The sequence below is a fragment of the Anabrus simplex genome, chromosome 3 (assembly GCF_040414725.1).
Source record: "Anabrus simplex isolate iqAnaSimp1 chromosome 3, ASM4041472v1, whole genome shotgun sequence".
Taxonomy (NCBI): Eukaryota; Metazoa; Arthropoda; class Insecta; order Orthoptera; family Tettigoniidae; genus Anabrus; species Anabrus simplex.
The window spans coordinates 327320610-327340037 of record NC_090267.1 but is presented as its reverse complement, the minus strand read 5'-3'; the positions used below and the strand labels follow the sequence as shown (position 1 = coordinate 327340037).

The 19428-nt window shown below is 41.0% G+C and overlaps 1 protein-coding gene and 1 non-coding gene across 4 annotated transcripts in view; both read right to left on the bottom strand.

The window, feature by feature from the left end:
- The window catches only part of LOC136867280 (lysosomal Pro-X carboxypeptidase), a 137977-nt gene that overhangs the window by 32637 nt on the left and 85912 nt on the right, over positions 1–19428 (bottom strand). For all 3 annotated transcript variants that reach the window (XM_068227066.1, XM_067144431.2, XM_068227067.1), the window contains 2 exons: positions 17825–18006; positions 759–910 (listed from right to left, as the gene is read on the bottom strand). In XM_068227066.1, coding sequence (XP_068083167.1) covers positions 759–910; positions 17825–18006 — 334 coding nt within the window. The remainder of the gene's footprint in view (positions 1–758; positions 911–17824; positions 18007–19428) is intronic.
- Positions 956–1027, bottom strand: TRNAE-UUC (transfer RNA glutamic acid (anticodon UUC)). The gene has a single exon. It is a non-coding gene; the product is annotated as a tRNA-Glu (tRNA).

Genomic DNA, 19428 nt, shown 5'->3' with positions numbered 1-19428 from the left:
ATTCTAATATTAATATAGAGAATCTATAAATAAAAATATAGGAAAAAGAGAAATAGTTTCAGAATGCAGTAGGAACTAACGTATTAATTCCATACATATAAGATACATATATGATTTTCTATTAAATAAACAACCTCCCTATCTTTTAGAATAAAATATAAACAAATTAGCATGCGTAACGGCTACTGTTTAATGTCTCGAAGCCAGTTGTGTTCCTCTTTCAATTTCTTTTCGATTTATCACTCCCATCTTCAAACTCATCAGCTCTTTTAAACGTACTGAGTAAAACCAGAGACAAAATAAATCTTTTCAACAACTGCAACACGCTAGCACATATTGAATACTCATATCACTTGATCAGACACGGCATATGTCAATCAATTAGAGAATACTCGATTCATTCGATTCAATTCGATTTTAAGAGATGTCGATGAATGAACTAAGAACCAAAAACTCAGCCTCCAGAGGTGATGAAAATCCAAGAGTACAATGGAAAACTTGAACACAATATAACTCAGAATTAAACTGAAATGGCAAGAGTTATTTCTATAAAAGTACAAAAGTAGGAAACTGCAGAGAGGGAAATGGGAAATTCTTCACTTCCACATATCGAGACATCCCTCAAAATCGAGATATCCTCCAACATCGAATAACGTAAAGCTAGCTGCGAGTCTGTGAGCTGTGTATAAGCTTAAACTGGAATATTGTTCTCGTCTGCAGAGAGTAGTTGGATGCGAGACAGTTGAATGCTTACTTACGATAGTTGGCTGCCCTGTTGATAGCCTGCCACGAGCGGCTGATGGCGGCAGCACAGGCGGGCGAGGTCGCGTTAAAGACAGCCGACACCCGGCGTGGGAATTCATTGCATGCGGTAGACTGCTGCACAACGGGCGCTGACGAAGCTACTGCCCTGCAAAGAAAATCAAACAGTCATAATTTGGAGATTTAAAAATATTTCCCATGCCGGGAATCGAACCCGGGCCTGCTGGGTGAAAGCCAGCTATCCTAGCCACTAGACCACATGGGACGACGAGCTGTTTCGTAACTAAACACAACAATTCAATAAATTCAATCTTCATAACTAAAGCTGTGAGATGAGAACACTGAAAGTGATGGGCTACTACTAAAGTTGCCATTGTTTTAAAAAAGGAATGGGAGATCATTGAAAATGACTTAAAATATATGATTTGCTTTACATCACACCGAAACATATTGTTTTATGTTGATAACGGGATAGGAAAGTGCTAGGAATGGGAAGGAGGCGATTGGGACCTTAACTAAGGTAAAGCCGCAGCATTAACCTGGTGTGAAAATGGGAAACCATAGAAAACCATCTACAGGTCTGCCGACAGTGGGATTTGAACCCAATATCTCCGGAATGCAAGCTGACAGCTACGTCACCCAAACCACGCAGCCACTCTCTCGGTTATTATTCTTTCTTTCTTTCTTTCTTTCTTTCTTTCTTTCTTTCTTTCTTTGTTTCATCCTAGGAGTGGTTTACCGTGGTTTCCCACTTCTCCTCCAAGCAAACGCCAGGATAGTACCTAACTTAAGACAACGGCCGCTTCCTACCCTCTTCCTTGTCTATCCCTTCTGATACCCCCATCACCTCCACAAGGTCCCTGTTCAGCATTGCAAATGTGGCCACCTGGGCGAGGTATTGGTACTCCTTTCCAGTTGTATACTCCCGACACAAAGTCTCACGCCCTTGAGGCGGTAGAGGTGTGATCCCTCGCTGAGTCAGAGAGAAAAGCCAACCCTGGTTGGTGAAGGGATTAAGAAAAAAAAGAGGAAAGAAGTCCGCCTCTGTGGTGTAGTGGTTAGTGTAATTAGCTGCCACCCCCGGAGGCCCGGGTTCGATTCCAGGCTCTGCCACAAAAATATTGAAAAGTGGTACGAAGGCTGGAACGGGGTACACTTAGGCTCGGGAGGTCAACTGAGTAGAGGTGGGTTCGATTCTAACTTTAGCCATTAGGGAAGTGGTTTTTCGTGGTTTCCCACTTCTCGTCCAGGAAAATGTCGGGATAGTACCTAATTTAGGGCCACGGCTGCTTCCTTCCCTCTTCCTTGTCTATCCCTTCCAATCTTCCCATCCCCCCGCAAGGCCCCTGTTCAGCATAGCAGGTGAGGCCGCCTGAGCGAGGTACTGGTCATCCTCCCCATTTTAATCCCTCGACCCAGAGTCTGAAGCTCCAGGACACTGTCCTTGAGGCGGTAGAGGTGGGATCCCTCGCTGAGTCCGAGGGAGAAACCAACCCTGGAGGGTAAACTGATTAAGAAAGAAAGAAAGAAAGAAGGAAAGAAAGAAAGAAAGAAAGAAAGAAAATCTTTTTTCTCACAATATAAAAGTAAGAAATGAAATAGCGTATGGCTTTTAGTGGCGGGAGTGTCCGAGGACATGTTCGACTCGCCAGGTGCAAGTCTTTCGATTTGACACCCGTAGGCGACCTGCGCGTCATGATGAGGATGAAATGATGATGAAGACGACACATACACCCAACCCCCGTGCTAGCGACATTAACGAATGATGGTTAAAACGTTCGACCCTGCCGGGAATCGAACCCGGGACCCCTGACCATTTATCCATGGAGATGGACAAAAGTAAGAAATAACTGAACTGGACAATGATGAATTTAAAGTGGAGAGTATAAACAAAGAGCAATAGGTAAAATAGGATGCAGTGCTTGCACTGACAAGATCAGCATTGTCGTCAAAATATCTAGAAACAAAGAGAAACAAAGCTAAGGAAAACAATTTCATTTTAAATACTAGCATGTTAGAAAACGTGAGTGTATTTACAGCACATACATACACACCGGTATAATATAAATAAGCCGTAAAATACTGAAAACAAATTTTACCGTGATTTTTTTTTTTAAATCGTGACATATACAGCTCATTTTGGGCCTGGGTTTGCCAAGACAGGCCAGATGGCCTGCAGATAATTGAGTGTCACGTGCCAAGCTTGATGATATCCTCGCTCGCATTGTTGGCTTTTCTGGCCGGGCTACCTGCCTCTTTTATCCAGAGATGCTTCAGTTCATCTCCTGAGGATGGGTGAAACCCTTCAGTTGTCAGTCGAGAATGACAATCTTTGGAATGGTCGGGAACTGAACATGAGGATTTTGCACAAATAGATAAACACAATAACTTGCACGACGGACCTGGCTGAAAAATGTATACGCCTACAATTTAATTACAGCTGCATGTATCACAAGGACCAGGAATTTATATCCGATAATTTAATTTACCACTGATCTACATTCAGAGTTGTCCCCCAAGTGGCAGATTTCCTATTATGTGTTTACCTGGTCTGTGCCCCATTTTTCTCTTGAATTCCAATTTTATCTCCATTTTGTGATTCTTCCCAATTTCAAAAATCCACTCAAGCTTATTCATCTGATAATATCACTCATTGCATACCGGAGCATACCGCTTTGTCGAGCAGCCTCGTCTCCTTATTCCCTGAATGCATATCACTGAAATGAAACGACGAAATATTGAAGGGTATGGAACGTAAAGTGCGAAAATTATATTTTGCACAACATTCACTCTGTACAATTTTCCTATACAGTCACAACTAATATCAACTAATGTTTTTGACATTTCCTGCTCTGGCCAAAAAATATCAATCGCCTCTTCCGCATTGTATCTGTTATGTTTTCTATATTTCCAGAGTTCTGTAGTTCTTAGCGGACAGAGAATTTCCCGTATATTTTTTTTATTTCCAGTACTTCTAATTTATTCAGCTTATAATTCAGTAATTGTCATTCACTCACGTTTAGGCATTCCGGTTTGACTACTGTGTTATGGGTTTGCATTCTGAGGTTTTTAGATAAACACTTTTTTTTGTAGATATTCCTAGTAATACCATATGCTCTTTCCATCTTGTGTATCCTTTCTTCTACAGCAGATTTTTTCAAACCATTTTCTTGAATTGCTTCTCCCAAATATTTGAATTTATTTATCTTCCATACTCGACCAATTCCTGTTATTAGAACTTCTGGAGCATTTTTATAGTTGTCATAATTTTCTTTCAGATATTCTTAAACCTGTCCTGTTGGTATTTCTTCCAAGGGATTGACTTACATTGCTGCATTTTTCAGGTTCTCTGAAAGTATGGCAAAATCACCTGCTAATGTTAAACAGTTTATTTCAACACCTCTGTTCTTTCTTCCCAGTGTTATTCGTGATTGTTTGTGTTCTTTCAGATTTTTATTCCAAATACTTACTATTTTCTACAGGACGCAATTAAATAGGAGTGGAAATAAACCATCGCCTTGATTTACACTTGCATTTATTCTGAATGGTTTAGATATTTCACCCATAAATTTTACTTTTGATATGGTGTTTTTGAGGGTTTTGCGGATTAGCTTTGCCAATTTGGTTTCAACTCCGAGTCTCGGATTATTTTATCTAGTATTTCCTTATCACAGAGTGAAAATCCCTTTTAAAATATATAAATGTGACTACTATGTCTTTGGAGTTCATTAATCTGTGACGGATTATCAACTTTAGGTAGAATATCTGTTCCGATCAAGATCTTCCCTTTCTAAATCCATTCTGATATCCATCCAAATGACTATCAAGAGAGTTGCTTCTAACCTGTTCAGTAATATTGTTGAAATTCTCTTATAAGCCACTGGCAAAAGGGATATACCTCTATAGCTGCTGACATCTTATTTGTTACCTTTATTATGGGAAGGATGTATAAGATCACTTTTCATTCTTCCGGGATCTTCTCCATTTTCCAGATTTCGTCAAATATGATTTGAAGATCGTTTATGATATTTGATTAAGACAATTTTATAAGTTCAGCTATAGTGGAATCTTCTCCACTAGCTATGTTGTTTTTAGGGTTTTAATTGCTTTCCCATTTTCTTCGACAATAGGTGTTGAATCTGCTTCTACGTTTTCATGATTCTCTGGAAATTCTAACGTGTGGCTCCTTTTTTCACAATTCAGAAGTTGATCGAAGTGTTTTGCTAGTATTTCACAGTTGTTGGTGTTGGTTAGATCCATTCTGTATTTTCACCTCTGAAGCAAATACTTGGAGCTTGATAGCCCTTCAGGTTGTTTGATAGAAATTGTGCGAGTTTTTTTTTTCCTCTTTTACAATGTTGTCCTGTACGTCAACAAGTTGTGACTTTATAAAACATCTCTTAGTACTCCTTATTATTATTGCCGTTTCTTTCCTTTGCTGTTTAAAATGCTCCAAGTGTTCTTTCTTCCCAGAGCATTTCCATTTTTTTCATAGTTTTGTTCTTTCTGTTAGCGATTCTCCACAAGTTTCATTCCACCGAACTTTCTTTTTGGTTTTTGTTGACGCGAATACGTCCTTTGCTGCACTGCTTGGATAATTCTTGCCAATTACTATATTGAGTTACTTGAATTTCTTCTTGAAAATATTTTATTGCTTCCTGTGGGATGCTGAGTCTGTCTATATTATACCTCGTTAAGTTCATTTGTATTTTTTGATTTTTATGGGAGAGGAGTTCGAGTTTAACTATAGATTCTCAATTTCTTACTACTTTTACATTCATAATTTCTTTAACACTACTTTGAGAAATGGCCACATGATCCAACTGGAATTCCCTCAACATTGGATTCTGAGATATCCATATTTTACCTCTTCTTGATAGTTTTCTGAAGAAAGTCGACATTAATTTCAACTGAACGGCTTTACAGAGATTAAATAGTCTCATTCCATGTTCGTTCGTTCTTTTATGGGCTGGATATTCTCCTACTCTTTCCCGAAAAACTTTTCCCCTTCCTATTTGTGCACTAAAATTCCCCAGTAGTATCACAACATTTAATTATGGGATTTGGGATATTTCCTCTTCCAGCAGATCCCAGAAATCTTTTATTTTACCGGGATTTTTCTTGTTATCTTTATTTATTGGTGCATGACAATGCACAAAGGTGTACTGTTTATTTTTTAATTTAACTGTGAGATGAAATATCCTTTCTGAACTAGATTTGAATTCTATTATATTTTTATGAACATAAAAAACAGCACCTATTAGTGGCGTCCCTTTCATAACTTTGATAGCTGGTTTACCCTTAAAAATTCTATGGTTCTTGGTTTCTGTTACATTTTCATCCAAATATATTGTTTCTTGTACTGTTAGAATTTGTGTTTAATGTTTATCTAAAATAATTTCCAGTTCTTTCTGTTTACCAGTTTAAATAAGGAATTTGCATTCAGGGTACCTGCAAAAAATTTCAGTGGTGGAGTTATTATTATTATTATTATTAGATGTATTGTGGGGAGAAATCTTAAGGAGGCGAAAGAGAGAGAAGATTGCTGTAGTTAGTAGTAATGAGGTGTTCTAGACTCCATAACTTAGCAGACGTTACCAAGTGCTTTGGCAGTCTAAAAGAGCACGTAACATTCTACGCGTGCGCAGGCTCATCAAACATAGAGGTCCTCCAGGTCCTAACTTAGAGATAAATGAACAAACGACAGTACATATGATATTTAGGAAGGTAGGAAAAATAACGGGAAATGAACAGCTGTTTCTCGCACCAAACCAAAAATTGATTAAAATGGCGAAGGATTTTAACTACCTCGGAATAACACTACAGACAACTGGAACTACCCTCACTAAACTCATCAGAAATAGAATAACGGAAGCTTTATTGGCCACCAATGATATTCAGCTCTTGCGTTGACTCTGGGGATGAAGATTTTCAAGACCACGATAATGCCTATAGTGACATGTATACTGCTATGAAGATTTTCAATACCATAATGATGCCTATGGTGACATGTATACTGCTATGAAGATTTTCAATACCACGATAATACCTATGTGGTAGAGATCTAATATGAATGTATCTCATCAAGATAATTCTTAAGGAGATCGAGCAGATCATAGCATCATATCTGTGTGTTTCTAAATTCACCCCATTTAGGCTAACATACGAGTTCATCATAGAGCGTTTCTTCATAGAACAACTGAGGCAAAAAATGCTCCTTCTATCTACAAGGGCATATCAGAAGAGCTGCAGCGCAAGAAAAATGAGATATGGTTGGAATTCTACGTGAATGAACAATGAATTCTTCAGAATGGAACGATGCGGACTATGGCCTGCGACACACAATGACGAATTCGCAGTACACGGATTCCATGGTCGTGTCTGCAGGGATAAGACTTTGCACATCCCGGACGAAGCACTTGTGAATGCGAACGGTGTGGTCGGTGCAATGCGCTATGGTGTCAACAGAGACGAATTACTCTCACTCAGTTCTGTAGTGACTACGGCGATGCAGGCACATCATTTATGCACGATATGCACTTTGCACTCATTATTAAGATGTAACTTAATTTTATTGTATGTATTTCTTTTATGGCCACTGGCTACAATAATTGTTTATTATAACTTAGTAGGTCCGCCTCTGTGGTGTAGTGGTTAGTGTGTTTAGCTGCCACCTCCGGAGGTCCGGGTTCGATTCCTGGCTCTGACACGAAATTTGAAAAGTTGTACGAGGGCTGGAAGGGGATCCACTCAGCCTCGGGAGGTCAACTGAGTAGAGGTGGGTTCGATTCCCACCTCACCCATCCTGCAAGTAGTTTTCCGTGGTTTCCCACTTTTCCTCCAGGCAAATGCCGGGATGGTACCTAACTTAAGGCCACGGCCGCTTCCTTCCCTCTTCCTTGCCTGTCCCATCCAATCTTCCCATCCCTCACCAAGGCCCCCGTTCAGTATAGCAGGTGAAGCCGCCTGGGCGAGGTACTGAAGCTCCAGGACACTTCCCTTGAGGCGGTAGAGGTGAGATCCTTCGCTGAGTCCGAAGGAAAAACCGAACCTGGAGGGTAAACAGATGATGATGATGATGATGACAATACTAACTTTAGTGCACAGCCCCACTTACAATAGCATTTCAAATTACAATGAATTTTATGCAGACAAATAGCATACAAAGAATTTTTACAGTAAAGTACAGAAAAGGAAATATCTGAACAAACTTATATAAAACTGGAATTATTAAGATTGAAAAAAATATGTTTACAAATATATATATATAATGTATTTCAATAAAGTCTGTACATTGTATATTATTGAAATGTGCAATGTCATGCACTAAAGAATAATATCTCAATAATGGAAACTGACTTTCAACCTATTAGGTCGTGTTCCGTACATTTAGTACGTTCTGAAGAGATGTTAAGTACAGAACAAAAATGGCCAACCAGACACCAGTGGGATCCGAACACACAACCTCCCGATTTCGCGTCGGTTGCTCTAGCAATTGAGCCATGGTAGCCTAGACCATCTTTGTTCTCTTGGAAATGATCTAAGCTACAGGTCTGGCACTACTGCCATCACACTGTAGAGTGCGTTTAAGTCGCCCGTTGAGGGCCAAGTCAATGAATATTGAATTTTTCACGACCGCATTGTTGTGGGTTCGGATCCCACTGGTGTCCGGTTGGCCATTTTTGTTCTACACTTAACATCTCTTCAGAACGTACTAAATGTACGGAACACGACCTAATAGGTTGAAAGTCGGTTTCGATTACAATGCGGTCGTGAAAATTCAATATTCATCTTAATAATATATTAGCATACTTCAATAAAATATTTGTAAATAATACCTATGTAATTTAGTTGATTCTTCTTCAACGGTAAAGCAATGTCTACCGGCTTCCCAGATGATGTTAACCTATTATAAGTCTCACACGTGCCTGTTAAAGGCAAGTATGTCAATTTGCATGATCATGTACAATAAAACTGTCGACGCACACGCAGATTGGACACTTGGGCGTTGAAATGTTCAACAAAAATTCTGTATTGTAATAAAACATTTATGAAATAATAATCATCATCATCTGTTTACCCTCCAGGGTCGGCTTTTCCCTAGGACTCAGCGAGGGATCCCACCTCTACCGCCTCAAGGGCAGTGTCCTGGAGCTTCAGAATTTTGGTCGGGGATACAACTGGGGAGAATGACCATTACCTCGCCCAGACAGCCTCACCTGCTGCTATGCTGAACAGGGGCCTTGTGGAGGGATGGGAAGATTGGAAGGGATAGGCAAGGAAGAGGGAAGGAAGCGGCCGTGGCCTTAAGTTAGGTACCATCCCGGCATTCGCCTGGAGGAGAACTGGGAAACCACGGAAAACCACTTCCAGTATGGCTGAGGTGGGAATCGAACCCACCTCTACTCAGTTGACCTCCCGAGGCTGAGTGGACCCCGTTTCAGCCCTCATACCACTTTTCAAATTTCGTGGCAGAGCCGGGAATCGAACCCGGGCCTCCGGGGGAGGCAGCTAATCACGCTAACCACTACACCACAGAGGCGGACTTATGAAATAATGCTGGTTGTATTTTCTCCTTCCGTGTACTTAAGGACTCTCACATAAATCATTTCAGTAACCACTTGTAACATTTTGTCAGTCAGAATATCCTTAGTATGTATGTCTACGCCTTAGTCCCGTTTCGTGATACGGTTTCGAAGGTGATGTGAGATTAAATTACATGGTATGATTTTGCGGCCGGATGTCCTACCTGTCACCAATCTCAGTTGAGGAGCTAATGAATATGGTGAATGAAATTCGGTAACGAGGTGGAAGGAATCGGCTAAGGCGATGAATAGTAACTGTCCCGGAATTTGTTAGGAAGTGAAAATGGCAAACCACAGGAAACCGACGGTGGGGTTCGAACCTACTCGTCTTGTGTATGCAGAGCTTGGCTCTATAGCCATAGCCAGTATTCGGGAGATAGTGGGTTCGGACTCAAATTTCGGTAGCCCTGAAGATGGTGTTCCGTGGTTTCCCATTTTCACACCAGGCAAATGCTCGGGCTGCACCTTAATTAAGGCCACAGCCGTTTCTTTCCCACACCTAGTCGTTTCCTATCCCATCGTCGCCATAAGACCTATATGTGTTGGGGCCGATGACCTACATGTTAGGTCACTTTCAACAACAAGCATCATCATAATCCTATCCGTGTCGGTGCGACATAAAACAACTTGTCAATTTCTCTTGGTTTAGATTAACTCAGCGTTCTTCTAGCCTTAACTATTCTCATTTGGTGCTGCGCTTACTCACAGGCTAATTGCGGGGGAGTGACCTCCACTGAAGCTTCACGTTGGAACTGATCAGCCAGAAAGAATTTCAAAGTGAAATAATGACCTTATTTGTAGAGAGAAAGGAGAAAGGGCATTACTATGTTCTGACTGAATGACCTTTAAGTAGCCTAATACAGCATTAGTGTTATCATTATGAACAAGTATAATGGAAACCTGGCCTGAAAGTTCAATCACGATGACCGTATGGAGGAAATGAACTTTGGACATGAACATTCGTTAAAAGATCACATTTTGTTTTTTCACTTCTTTGAATAGATTATATTTTCCTCAATACAAACATATACAATATGACTTTCCCTGCGAACCATGTGACCTTGCCACGTTGGGGAGGCTTGCGTGTCCCAATGAAGCAGATAGCCGAGCTGCAGGTGTCACCATATCGGCTGGGTATCAGCCCAGACACCAGACTAACGAATAGTGTAGGGGTCAACACTTCCGCCTGTCACCCGGCGGCCCAGGGTTCGATTCCTGGCCGGGTCAGGTGATTTTAATTATGCCTAGCCTAGGGACTGAGTGTTTGTGTCGTCCTAAGGGGAATGCCCATTGTTGGATGCGCTTGTGAACGGTTGGCTGTTGAGAGGGCTATTGCATTGTTGTAGTGATAAAGTAGTTAAAACCTATTGAAATTGTTTAAATTTTATGTGTGTGTGTTCCATTTAGTGCTATTTATATTATGGTAAAAAAATGAAATGTCGTATGGCTTTTAGTGCCGGGATATCCCAGGACAGGTTCGGCTCGCCAGGTGCAGGTCTTTCTATTTGACGCCCGTAGGCGATCTGCGCGTCGTGATGAGGATGAAATGATGATGAAGACAACACATACACCCAGCCCCCGTGCCGTAGGAATTAACCAATTAAGGTTAAAATCCCCGACCCGGCCGGGAATCGAACCCGGGACCCTCTGAACCGAAGGCCAGTACGCTGACCGTTCAGCCAATGAGTCGGACTATGTTTAGTGCTTTATATTGGGAGTATATTTATATTTATATTTATATTGATATTTATTTGAATTTTATAACAAGTAATTCATTTGGTATTCAGTAGATTACGTTTTCTAGGTTAAGTAGGCTAGCTATGTGTACCTCGTTCGAATTTTAGGTTTAGGAAATACTTTAGGTAAAAATATTAACTTTTAAACAATATTTTCAAATATCTGTAGGTTCGTTGGTATAATACTTACAAAGGCAGATTATCATAAGGAGTTGTAACTCATAGTAACTCCGCCGCAACTTTTACGATATTTCGTATAGTTATCCGTTCAGACTATCACGAAAGTAATAATTAATTAAATTCGCCTGTAAACTTCGATTTAAAAAGAAGTTAAAGAGAATACACGGTAATTTCATTGGATAATTACGGTACTTAACAGTTTTTGGATTGTTGACGATTGTTGCTACATGCACATGGTAGTTGTGTAAATAAATACAAAATCAGCTGATTACTATATTCCGATAATTTGTAGTCTTAGTTCCCTGCATACTTTGTACTTTCCACCTTCGTTTATTTATCGCGTAAAAGTTAATAATCAAATTCCTATATCCCAATAATATTGCTGTTCAAGCCCCCGGCGTAGTTTTGACAGAAATTATTGTAGACAACCTCTTATTTTTCAGCATCTAAGGACACTTTTATTCTCCGTCCCGTGTAGTAGGGAAAATAATATTAATCCACCAGCGGTAAAAATCCATATAACGACATTTCAGCTGAGAATAGTTGTGTACATGAAATTCTTACAGTCTTTCTTTAAACATAGAAGTGAATCATGAGGACGGCAAAACCATGAAGAAAACACACAAAAAACTGATAATCGAAAACTCAGACTCCAAACTAAAACTGTGACTTAATCTACACGATCCGTGGAAAATATAGCTTTCCAAATTTACATTTAATTAAAGTTGTACACTGGTTACATATACTAACGTAGGATATCATACAGCTCCCGAATGGAACTAACTTCTAACTTGCAGTTGCTTTGGGTCGGTTATATAATATTCATTAAAAATCATAATTCTGGTGCAGATTAAATTGCAATAACTAAGGAAATTAAAGAAAATTGCACCCTTAAGTTACTGTTAGCCCAGTGCTCAAATAGGCATTACCACAAAATATGTTCGAAACGAACCAACAAATGATCAAGTTTGATCTTACTTGACATGTTCAGAAGGTAAAAAATGAAACTGAATACTAAAATAATGTAGCTAAAGAAAAGTGTCAATCACTTGAACAAGCATCCATAATATTGAAGCAATGAAACTTAAGACAAAATGTTAATGACAACTCATAACCTATTTACTAAGTCCATAGAAAGAATAAACGACGAACTTGTATACGCGTGGCTTATTGGTAGGGACTAGACTCTGTTAACTAAGCTTTCATGTGTACATCTCTTACATTTACGCCGACTAATGCAGCACTATTACAGAAGCACTTCACAGCTAGTTAGCAAGTCAAGCCAAAACTTGACCGAATACTGAGTCTTGCTAACTATTTCTAAAACCTAGTCCACCACGTCAAACACTACTGTCATCCAAGGATATCGACGAAAAAAAAAAATATACAAACTATAATAAAAATATTTACAACATCCCATCCTATTGTCAAGCCTACACTGACTATTCACGCCCTCTATCAAACGTGAATGAAAGACAAAATCACAAGACAGACGATTCAGTATGCATAAGACCAAGCAGTTTAAATACCTTGGGTAAATAATCACTTCAGACAATGACGCCACCTTTGATAAGCGAATGAGAGTCATTGTGCGCGAGAATGACGTACTGTCACAAGGAAATACGAACAGGCCCCCTATGTCATAAATATGAAACTGCCCAGGTGGACACTCGGACTGACTCATTATAACAACATGACATATAATCATGTTCGGCAGAGACTTGACATAGCACCAATAATAATAATAATAATAATAATAATAATAATAATAATAATAATAATAATAATAATCTGCCACTTTTCTCACACTCTCATGGGATCGGAGCCGTGAAGTGTGCCGTCATGTGGACTTGGCATTGTTTTACGGCCCGACGCTCTTCCAAACTCCATCGCTATTACACGTTTCTGTGGTGAATGCTAGTGTGGTGCTGTGTTGTGTATGTCTGAGAAAGTACGTATTGAGGCAAACATAAAAAGCTAGTGTCCAAGCCAGAGGAATTAGCTAGATGCGGCAAAAATCTCTGACCCGTCCAGGAATCGAACATGGGAACCTCTGAAAGGAAGTACTCAACAGTGACCAATCAGCCGAGGAGCTGGACGCCGCTGTGTCGTAGTGGTTAGTGTGATTAGCTGTCGACGCCCGGGGGCTCGGGCTCGATTTCCCACTCTGCCAAGAAATTTGAAAAGTGGTACGAGGACTGGAACGGGGTCCACTCAGCATCGGGAGGTCAGCTGAGTAGAGGGGGGGTTCGATTCCCACCTCAACCATCCTCGAAGTCCACTTCTCCTCCAGGAAAAAGGGGGGGATGGCACCTAACAATGCCACGGCCGTTTCCTTGTGTCTCCTTTCCAATCTTCGCCCTCCTCCCCCCACAAGGTCCCTGTTAAGCATAGCAGGTGAGGCCGACTGGGCGAGGTATTGGTCGTCCTCTCCAGTTGTATCCTCCCGACCCAAATTCCCACACTCCAGGACAAAGCCCTTGAGACGGTAGAGGAGTCCCTGAGTCCGAGGGGAAAACCAAACCTGGAGGGTAAACGGATTAAGAAAGAAAGAAATATAGATAGATAGATAGATAGATAGATAGATAGATAGATAGATAGATAGATATCTTGAAAGAAATAGCAGGGATGGTAGAATTATGTTTTAAAGTGACTGAATATCTGGATTCAAAAGAATACAACTTGAAGTAAACATGATACTTATGGTAGACACGTTTTTCTTGCTACGGGATAGGGGACGAGGTGAAATGAAATTATATGGCATGCTTTTACATCCGGATGCCCTCCCTGCCGTCAACCTTAGTTGAGGAGCTGATGAAATGAATGATGGTGATTGAATAATTGCGACGTAAGACCTCCGAAGAGGCTGGTGCAGGTCGTTCAACTTGACGCCGTATTGGCGACTTGCGCGTCTGTATGAACGAGGCATTACTTGTAATGAATTCTAGTGCTGAATACGGCACATACAACCGGCCCCCGAACCATCAGAATTAACCAATGAAAGTTGAAAACCTCCGACCCGGCCAGAAATCGAGCCCGGGATCTTTCGAACCAAAGGTCAGTACGCTAGCCATAAGGCATGGAGGTGGATATGGAGAATGAATAAACTTGGATAAGGACTTGGACGGAATTGGTTGTGGCCTACGAATAGGAACTGTCCCAGCATTTGCCTGGAAGTGAAAACGGGAAACCACAGGAAACAATTCTCCATACAGGCGATGCTGGGGTTGAAATACATTCGCCTCCTGAATGCAGAGCTTGGCTCAGTAGCATGCACGGCCACTCTGCTCTGAATATTAACTGAAAGGCAGCGATCCATTGTAAAGAAGAAAGATGAGATTAGCATTCAGATTGGAGCAGACTTTCAAATCCTTCTTTTATTAATAATGTTATTGGCTTTACGTCACACTAACTACTTTTACGGTTTTCGGAGACGCCGACGTGCCGGAATTTAGTCCCGCAGGATTCCTTTTATGTGCCAGTAAATCTACCGACACTAGGAGGACGTATTTTAGCACCTTCAAATACCACTGAACTGGCCAGAATCGAACCTGTCAAACTGGGGTCAGAAGACCAGCGCCTCCACCGTCTGAGCTACTCAGCATGGCACTTCTTTTATTTAAATAATCCAAATACTACAGTATGGCACTATTCTTATAAGTTATACAGCAGTGCTAATTGGAGGAGGGAGACTATTGTAATAGAAAATAAGAAAATAAGTTTTTAAGAAAGATTTGAGACGCTATAAAGTGTGGGGTAAATTTATATTCCACTTGAAACCAAACTAACAATTCTTCAGAACGTTTGAAGAACTGGCGAATATCTATATATAAATAATGGGCCCAGAATGGTTCATAAATAAGATCTTTATCTCCCACAAATGCAAGTCTCACAAGTGAAAGAAGTTCATGAAGGTCAGAAAAATGTGTATCCATGAGAGTCAACAAGTTAGAACTGGTCTACCGACTGACAAAAAACACTTATAACAAAAATTCCTATCACGCAATCTGAAACTGAAACACTACGCGTCAGTCATACGACCAGAAACTCTGTATGCCATGGAGTGTCTTTCATTGAACAGAAGAGGTATGATGGAGAAAGTAGAAATCAGAGAGAGGAGAATTCTCAGGAGGATCTTAGGTCCGGTAAAGGAAGATGAAGAATTCCGTACACAGCACAATTCTGACCTCTACGAACACATAAAGAGGCTCTCTAATAGTACTAGGAAAAGAAGAGCAGCCTTCTATGGCCATATAGTAACACTGTCTTCCAAATAACTGATCAATCGCCTGTTCGTCTTCTGGCAGAACAAGAAGATTCGTACCACTTGGCTGACAGAAGCTGAGAAGGACATTGAAGAACTAGGAATATCATACCATCAAGATAGACGATCTGTACGGCATACCCTCAAAGAATTCCATGGATTTAATGAAAATCCCCGGAAGAAAGTTACCCGCTGGACAGATGAAAGAAAGGAGTTACACAGGCGGAAATTGCGCCAATACTTGTCAAAGATTAAAGCCCAACAGTTGAACAAGCGAGGTCCAATGTAGGCCCATTCGAACCAAGAATAAGATGAATACCGAAGTTAGGACAGCCTCCGAGGAAACGAAAATGTAGATGGTGGAACACGACCCGTCATAAAGCCATTGATGATCGGATGAAAGCGTGGAATCAGTGGAATGGACTTCAAACATCTGGGGTGGAGAAAATTACCTCAAAGTGATCCGCTGGGAGAAGCGAGGAATTTCTACAAGACCTTCCGTGGAAATCTATCCGGTTGTCAACCACCATCTCTGTGTTTTCATCGAGCAGATGGAAGATTAGTAACGGACACCAAAGAGAACCGCACCATTCTGGCTGACTATTTCTGAGACCTCCTCAACTATGATCCTGCAAAAGAAAGACTGAACTTCGAAAAGTCCATGCTGAACCCTGATTTACAACCCCCGATAAAATAGGAAACGGTAAAGATCATCCGATCGCTTAAATATAATAAAGCCCCTGGAGGCGATGGCATCACCGCGGAGATGTGGAAACTAGGAGATGACCTCGTGATCTTAGTAGAAATCTGGGAAACTGAAACGATCCCCGCACGATTGGAAGCGCACATTAATACACCCATTGCACAAAAATGGCGACAAGGCGGATCCAAAAAACTACAGAGGGATATCCCTACTACCGATTATTTCTAAAGCTCTCTTAAACCGTTTAGAAAAATAGACAGATCACCTGATCGGCGGATATCGAGCGGGTTTCAGGGAAGGTCGACCCTATGGTGAACAAATAGGGAATTTGAAGACGATATTAAGAATCCGCCGAGCTACCAGCACGATTGTCACTTTTGTGGACTTTAAGAAGGCGTAGGATTCTTTGGACAGACAGACCGTTTTTACTACGCAAGAAGAACTCAGACTGGGAAGAAAGACCAGAGAACTAATCCGGCAAACTCTCACGAATACGACTTCTAGAGTGAAACTTCTTGGGGAAATTTCTGAGCCTTTTGAAGTATGTACGGATGTTAGTCAAGGTTTAACTTTGTTCTAGACAATGTTGTTAGAGAATGGGAAAGGGACTTCAAAGGTGTGAGCATCGGAAACTTGGGAAGCAAAGTCAAGGTGAAATGTTTAGCCTTTGCTAATGACCTAGGCGACCTAGCAATCATTATTAAGACCATAGATTAAACCAGATACGCCGTACAGAGACTGCACAATATAGCATCAAAGACAGGCCTCCAGGTATCCTACGGAAAAACTCAATTCATGGAAAAACTACATCAACACAGCAAAAAGTCCGCTAGAGATGTAAAACGGGATAATTACACATGTGTCCTCCTTTAAATACCTTGGAGATGTCATATTACCATCAGGAGTAGACAGTAAGGCCAACATAGAAAGAGCCACTAAACCGCATAAGGCGAACAGACTAACGTGGAATTACTACAATAAGAGAGTCATATCGTGTAATGCACATTTGCAACATTACAAGGCAGTTGTTTTCCTGGAAGATTTATACGCCTGAGAAACCATATCCGTTGGAGGTCACTCCAAAATTTTAGAAATTGAAAAACCAGAAAGGAAAATTCTCCGGAAAATGTATGTTCCCACGACAGAAAATGGAATGTGGATTAAGAGAACAACGGACCTCTACACATTAACTGACAGGTTCACAATTGCCGTAAGTAAGAGACGCCGGAAGTTATGAGGACATATCTATAGAATGGACAACAACGGATTCACCAAAAGGTTATTTAAAGTAATAAACTGAAAGAGGTGGAAATAAACTGGCTAGAAGAAACTAAGGCGGACCTCCAAGAAATGAATATCACGCACATCATAGAAGATCGTGGAGCCTTTAGTAAAATAGTACTGAAGCACAAATTTGTGGAGAAACCTGGTAGAAAGTGGTGCACTGAAAGCAAGATGCAACACGGTGCATTCATGAAGAGATTTTGGGAGAATAAGAAGGCAAGAACCGTCAGGCCAACGAACAAGTTCAAACGTGCTCTTTGAATGGGCATAACGAAGAAAGAAGAAAGAATAATACTAGTATAGGACTCACCCCAACACCAAGTGAGGGTACCTGACCTTCATCCAGGCCGCCAACGCCCCGGAGTACCCAAAGCCCATGGTGATGACGGGACTATTGGACAGTAGTGAAGAACTGGAGCGGAGATGGATGATCAAGTTGGCGAAGTCCTTTAGGGTCTGTTCTACTGTCAGATAGCCCAGGAACCGTAGAGACTGCAACAAAGAACAACTAGCTGTATCTCATTTCTGAGATTGTTCCGTTTTAATGTGCCACATTCACCTAGCCACAAACTAGTCAGAATTGTTTTCTGATCTTAACGTCATTGAAATATTTCTTCTCTGCACCACCATACGACAGAGTGCGTTGTGCTTCATTTTAACGTAGGCCCGACAAAGTCAAAAGTGACGCATGGACAGCGCCATCAACACCTGTATAGGGCATGCTTGTACTCTGCCATGGGCATGGTTAAAACAAACTGTTGTACGAAAAGTATAATTTCACAGCTTGAAAAATAAGCCTATTAGTATTACATGTTTCGTTTACTAATTAGTGCATTTTAAACACTGTTAGCACAAATAATAAGTTTATATTACAATAAAATAATATTGTATGCCTGTTGGATATTCAGCCCGAAGGCTGGTTGGATCCTGATCAGGTCCGCCATTAGCTGTCATAGATGGCGTAGGTGTCACTGAAGAGGCGTACTAGGGAAATGAGGAGTGAGGTAGTTTTGCGTTGCTTTCCTTACTGAGCCAGAGTTGCTATTGCATATCCGTCTGCCAAGCCCACTGAAATGCGTGCACCAACCGACCCTATGAGCGACATTTTCACACCTTTCATAGCAGGGACTGGCTGCATAAGGAATGGCATTTCTAGCATCGCTCATACCTCAAACACTTTCATATTGTCAAAGCCAAGGATTAGGCTTAGTAATAATTATAAACACATTGTAAATAGTTATGTCCGAAGGTAATCCCTCGGTAATGTACTTGATTTTGTATTTAATTATTTAATCCAGGGTTTGCATTTTCCCCGGACTCAGCGAGGGATCCCAACTCTACCGCTTCAAAGACAGTGTCCTCGAGCGTGATATATTTTGTCCGGGATACAACCGGGGAGGAGGAGCAGTACCTTGGCCAGTAGGTCTCACCTGCTATACTGAACAGAAGCTGCTGTGGCCTTTAGTAAGGGACCATCTCGGCATTTTCCTGGAGAAGAAGTGAGAAACTACGGAAAACCAATTCGAGGGTGGCTGAGATGGGAATCGAACCTCCTCTACTCAGTTGACCTCCCGAGGCTGAGTGGACTCCGTTTCAGTCCTCGTAACACTTCTCAACCCTAGGCCTCCGGGGGTGCCAGACAATCCCCCTAATCACTACAGCACAGAGGCGGACTCTGCAGTTTATACTTGGGATAAACAAAATTTGCTCTAAAAACGAGTGAGTAGAGTCGGATAGTAACCTCTTATTCCATAGGTACTAAAAAACACACTCCTACTTTTTAATATTTGATGGCAACTCTCTATTTTATGTGAATTTTGGCTATAGAAACATAATAATAATAATAATAATAAGAATTGTATGTCCCACTAACTACTGGTACAGTTTATGGAAGTAGTATGAGCAAAGCATGTT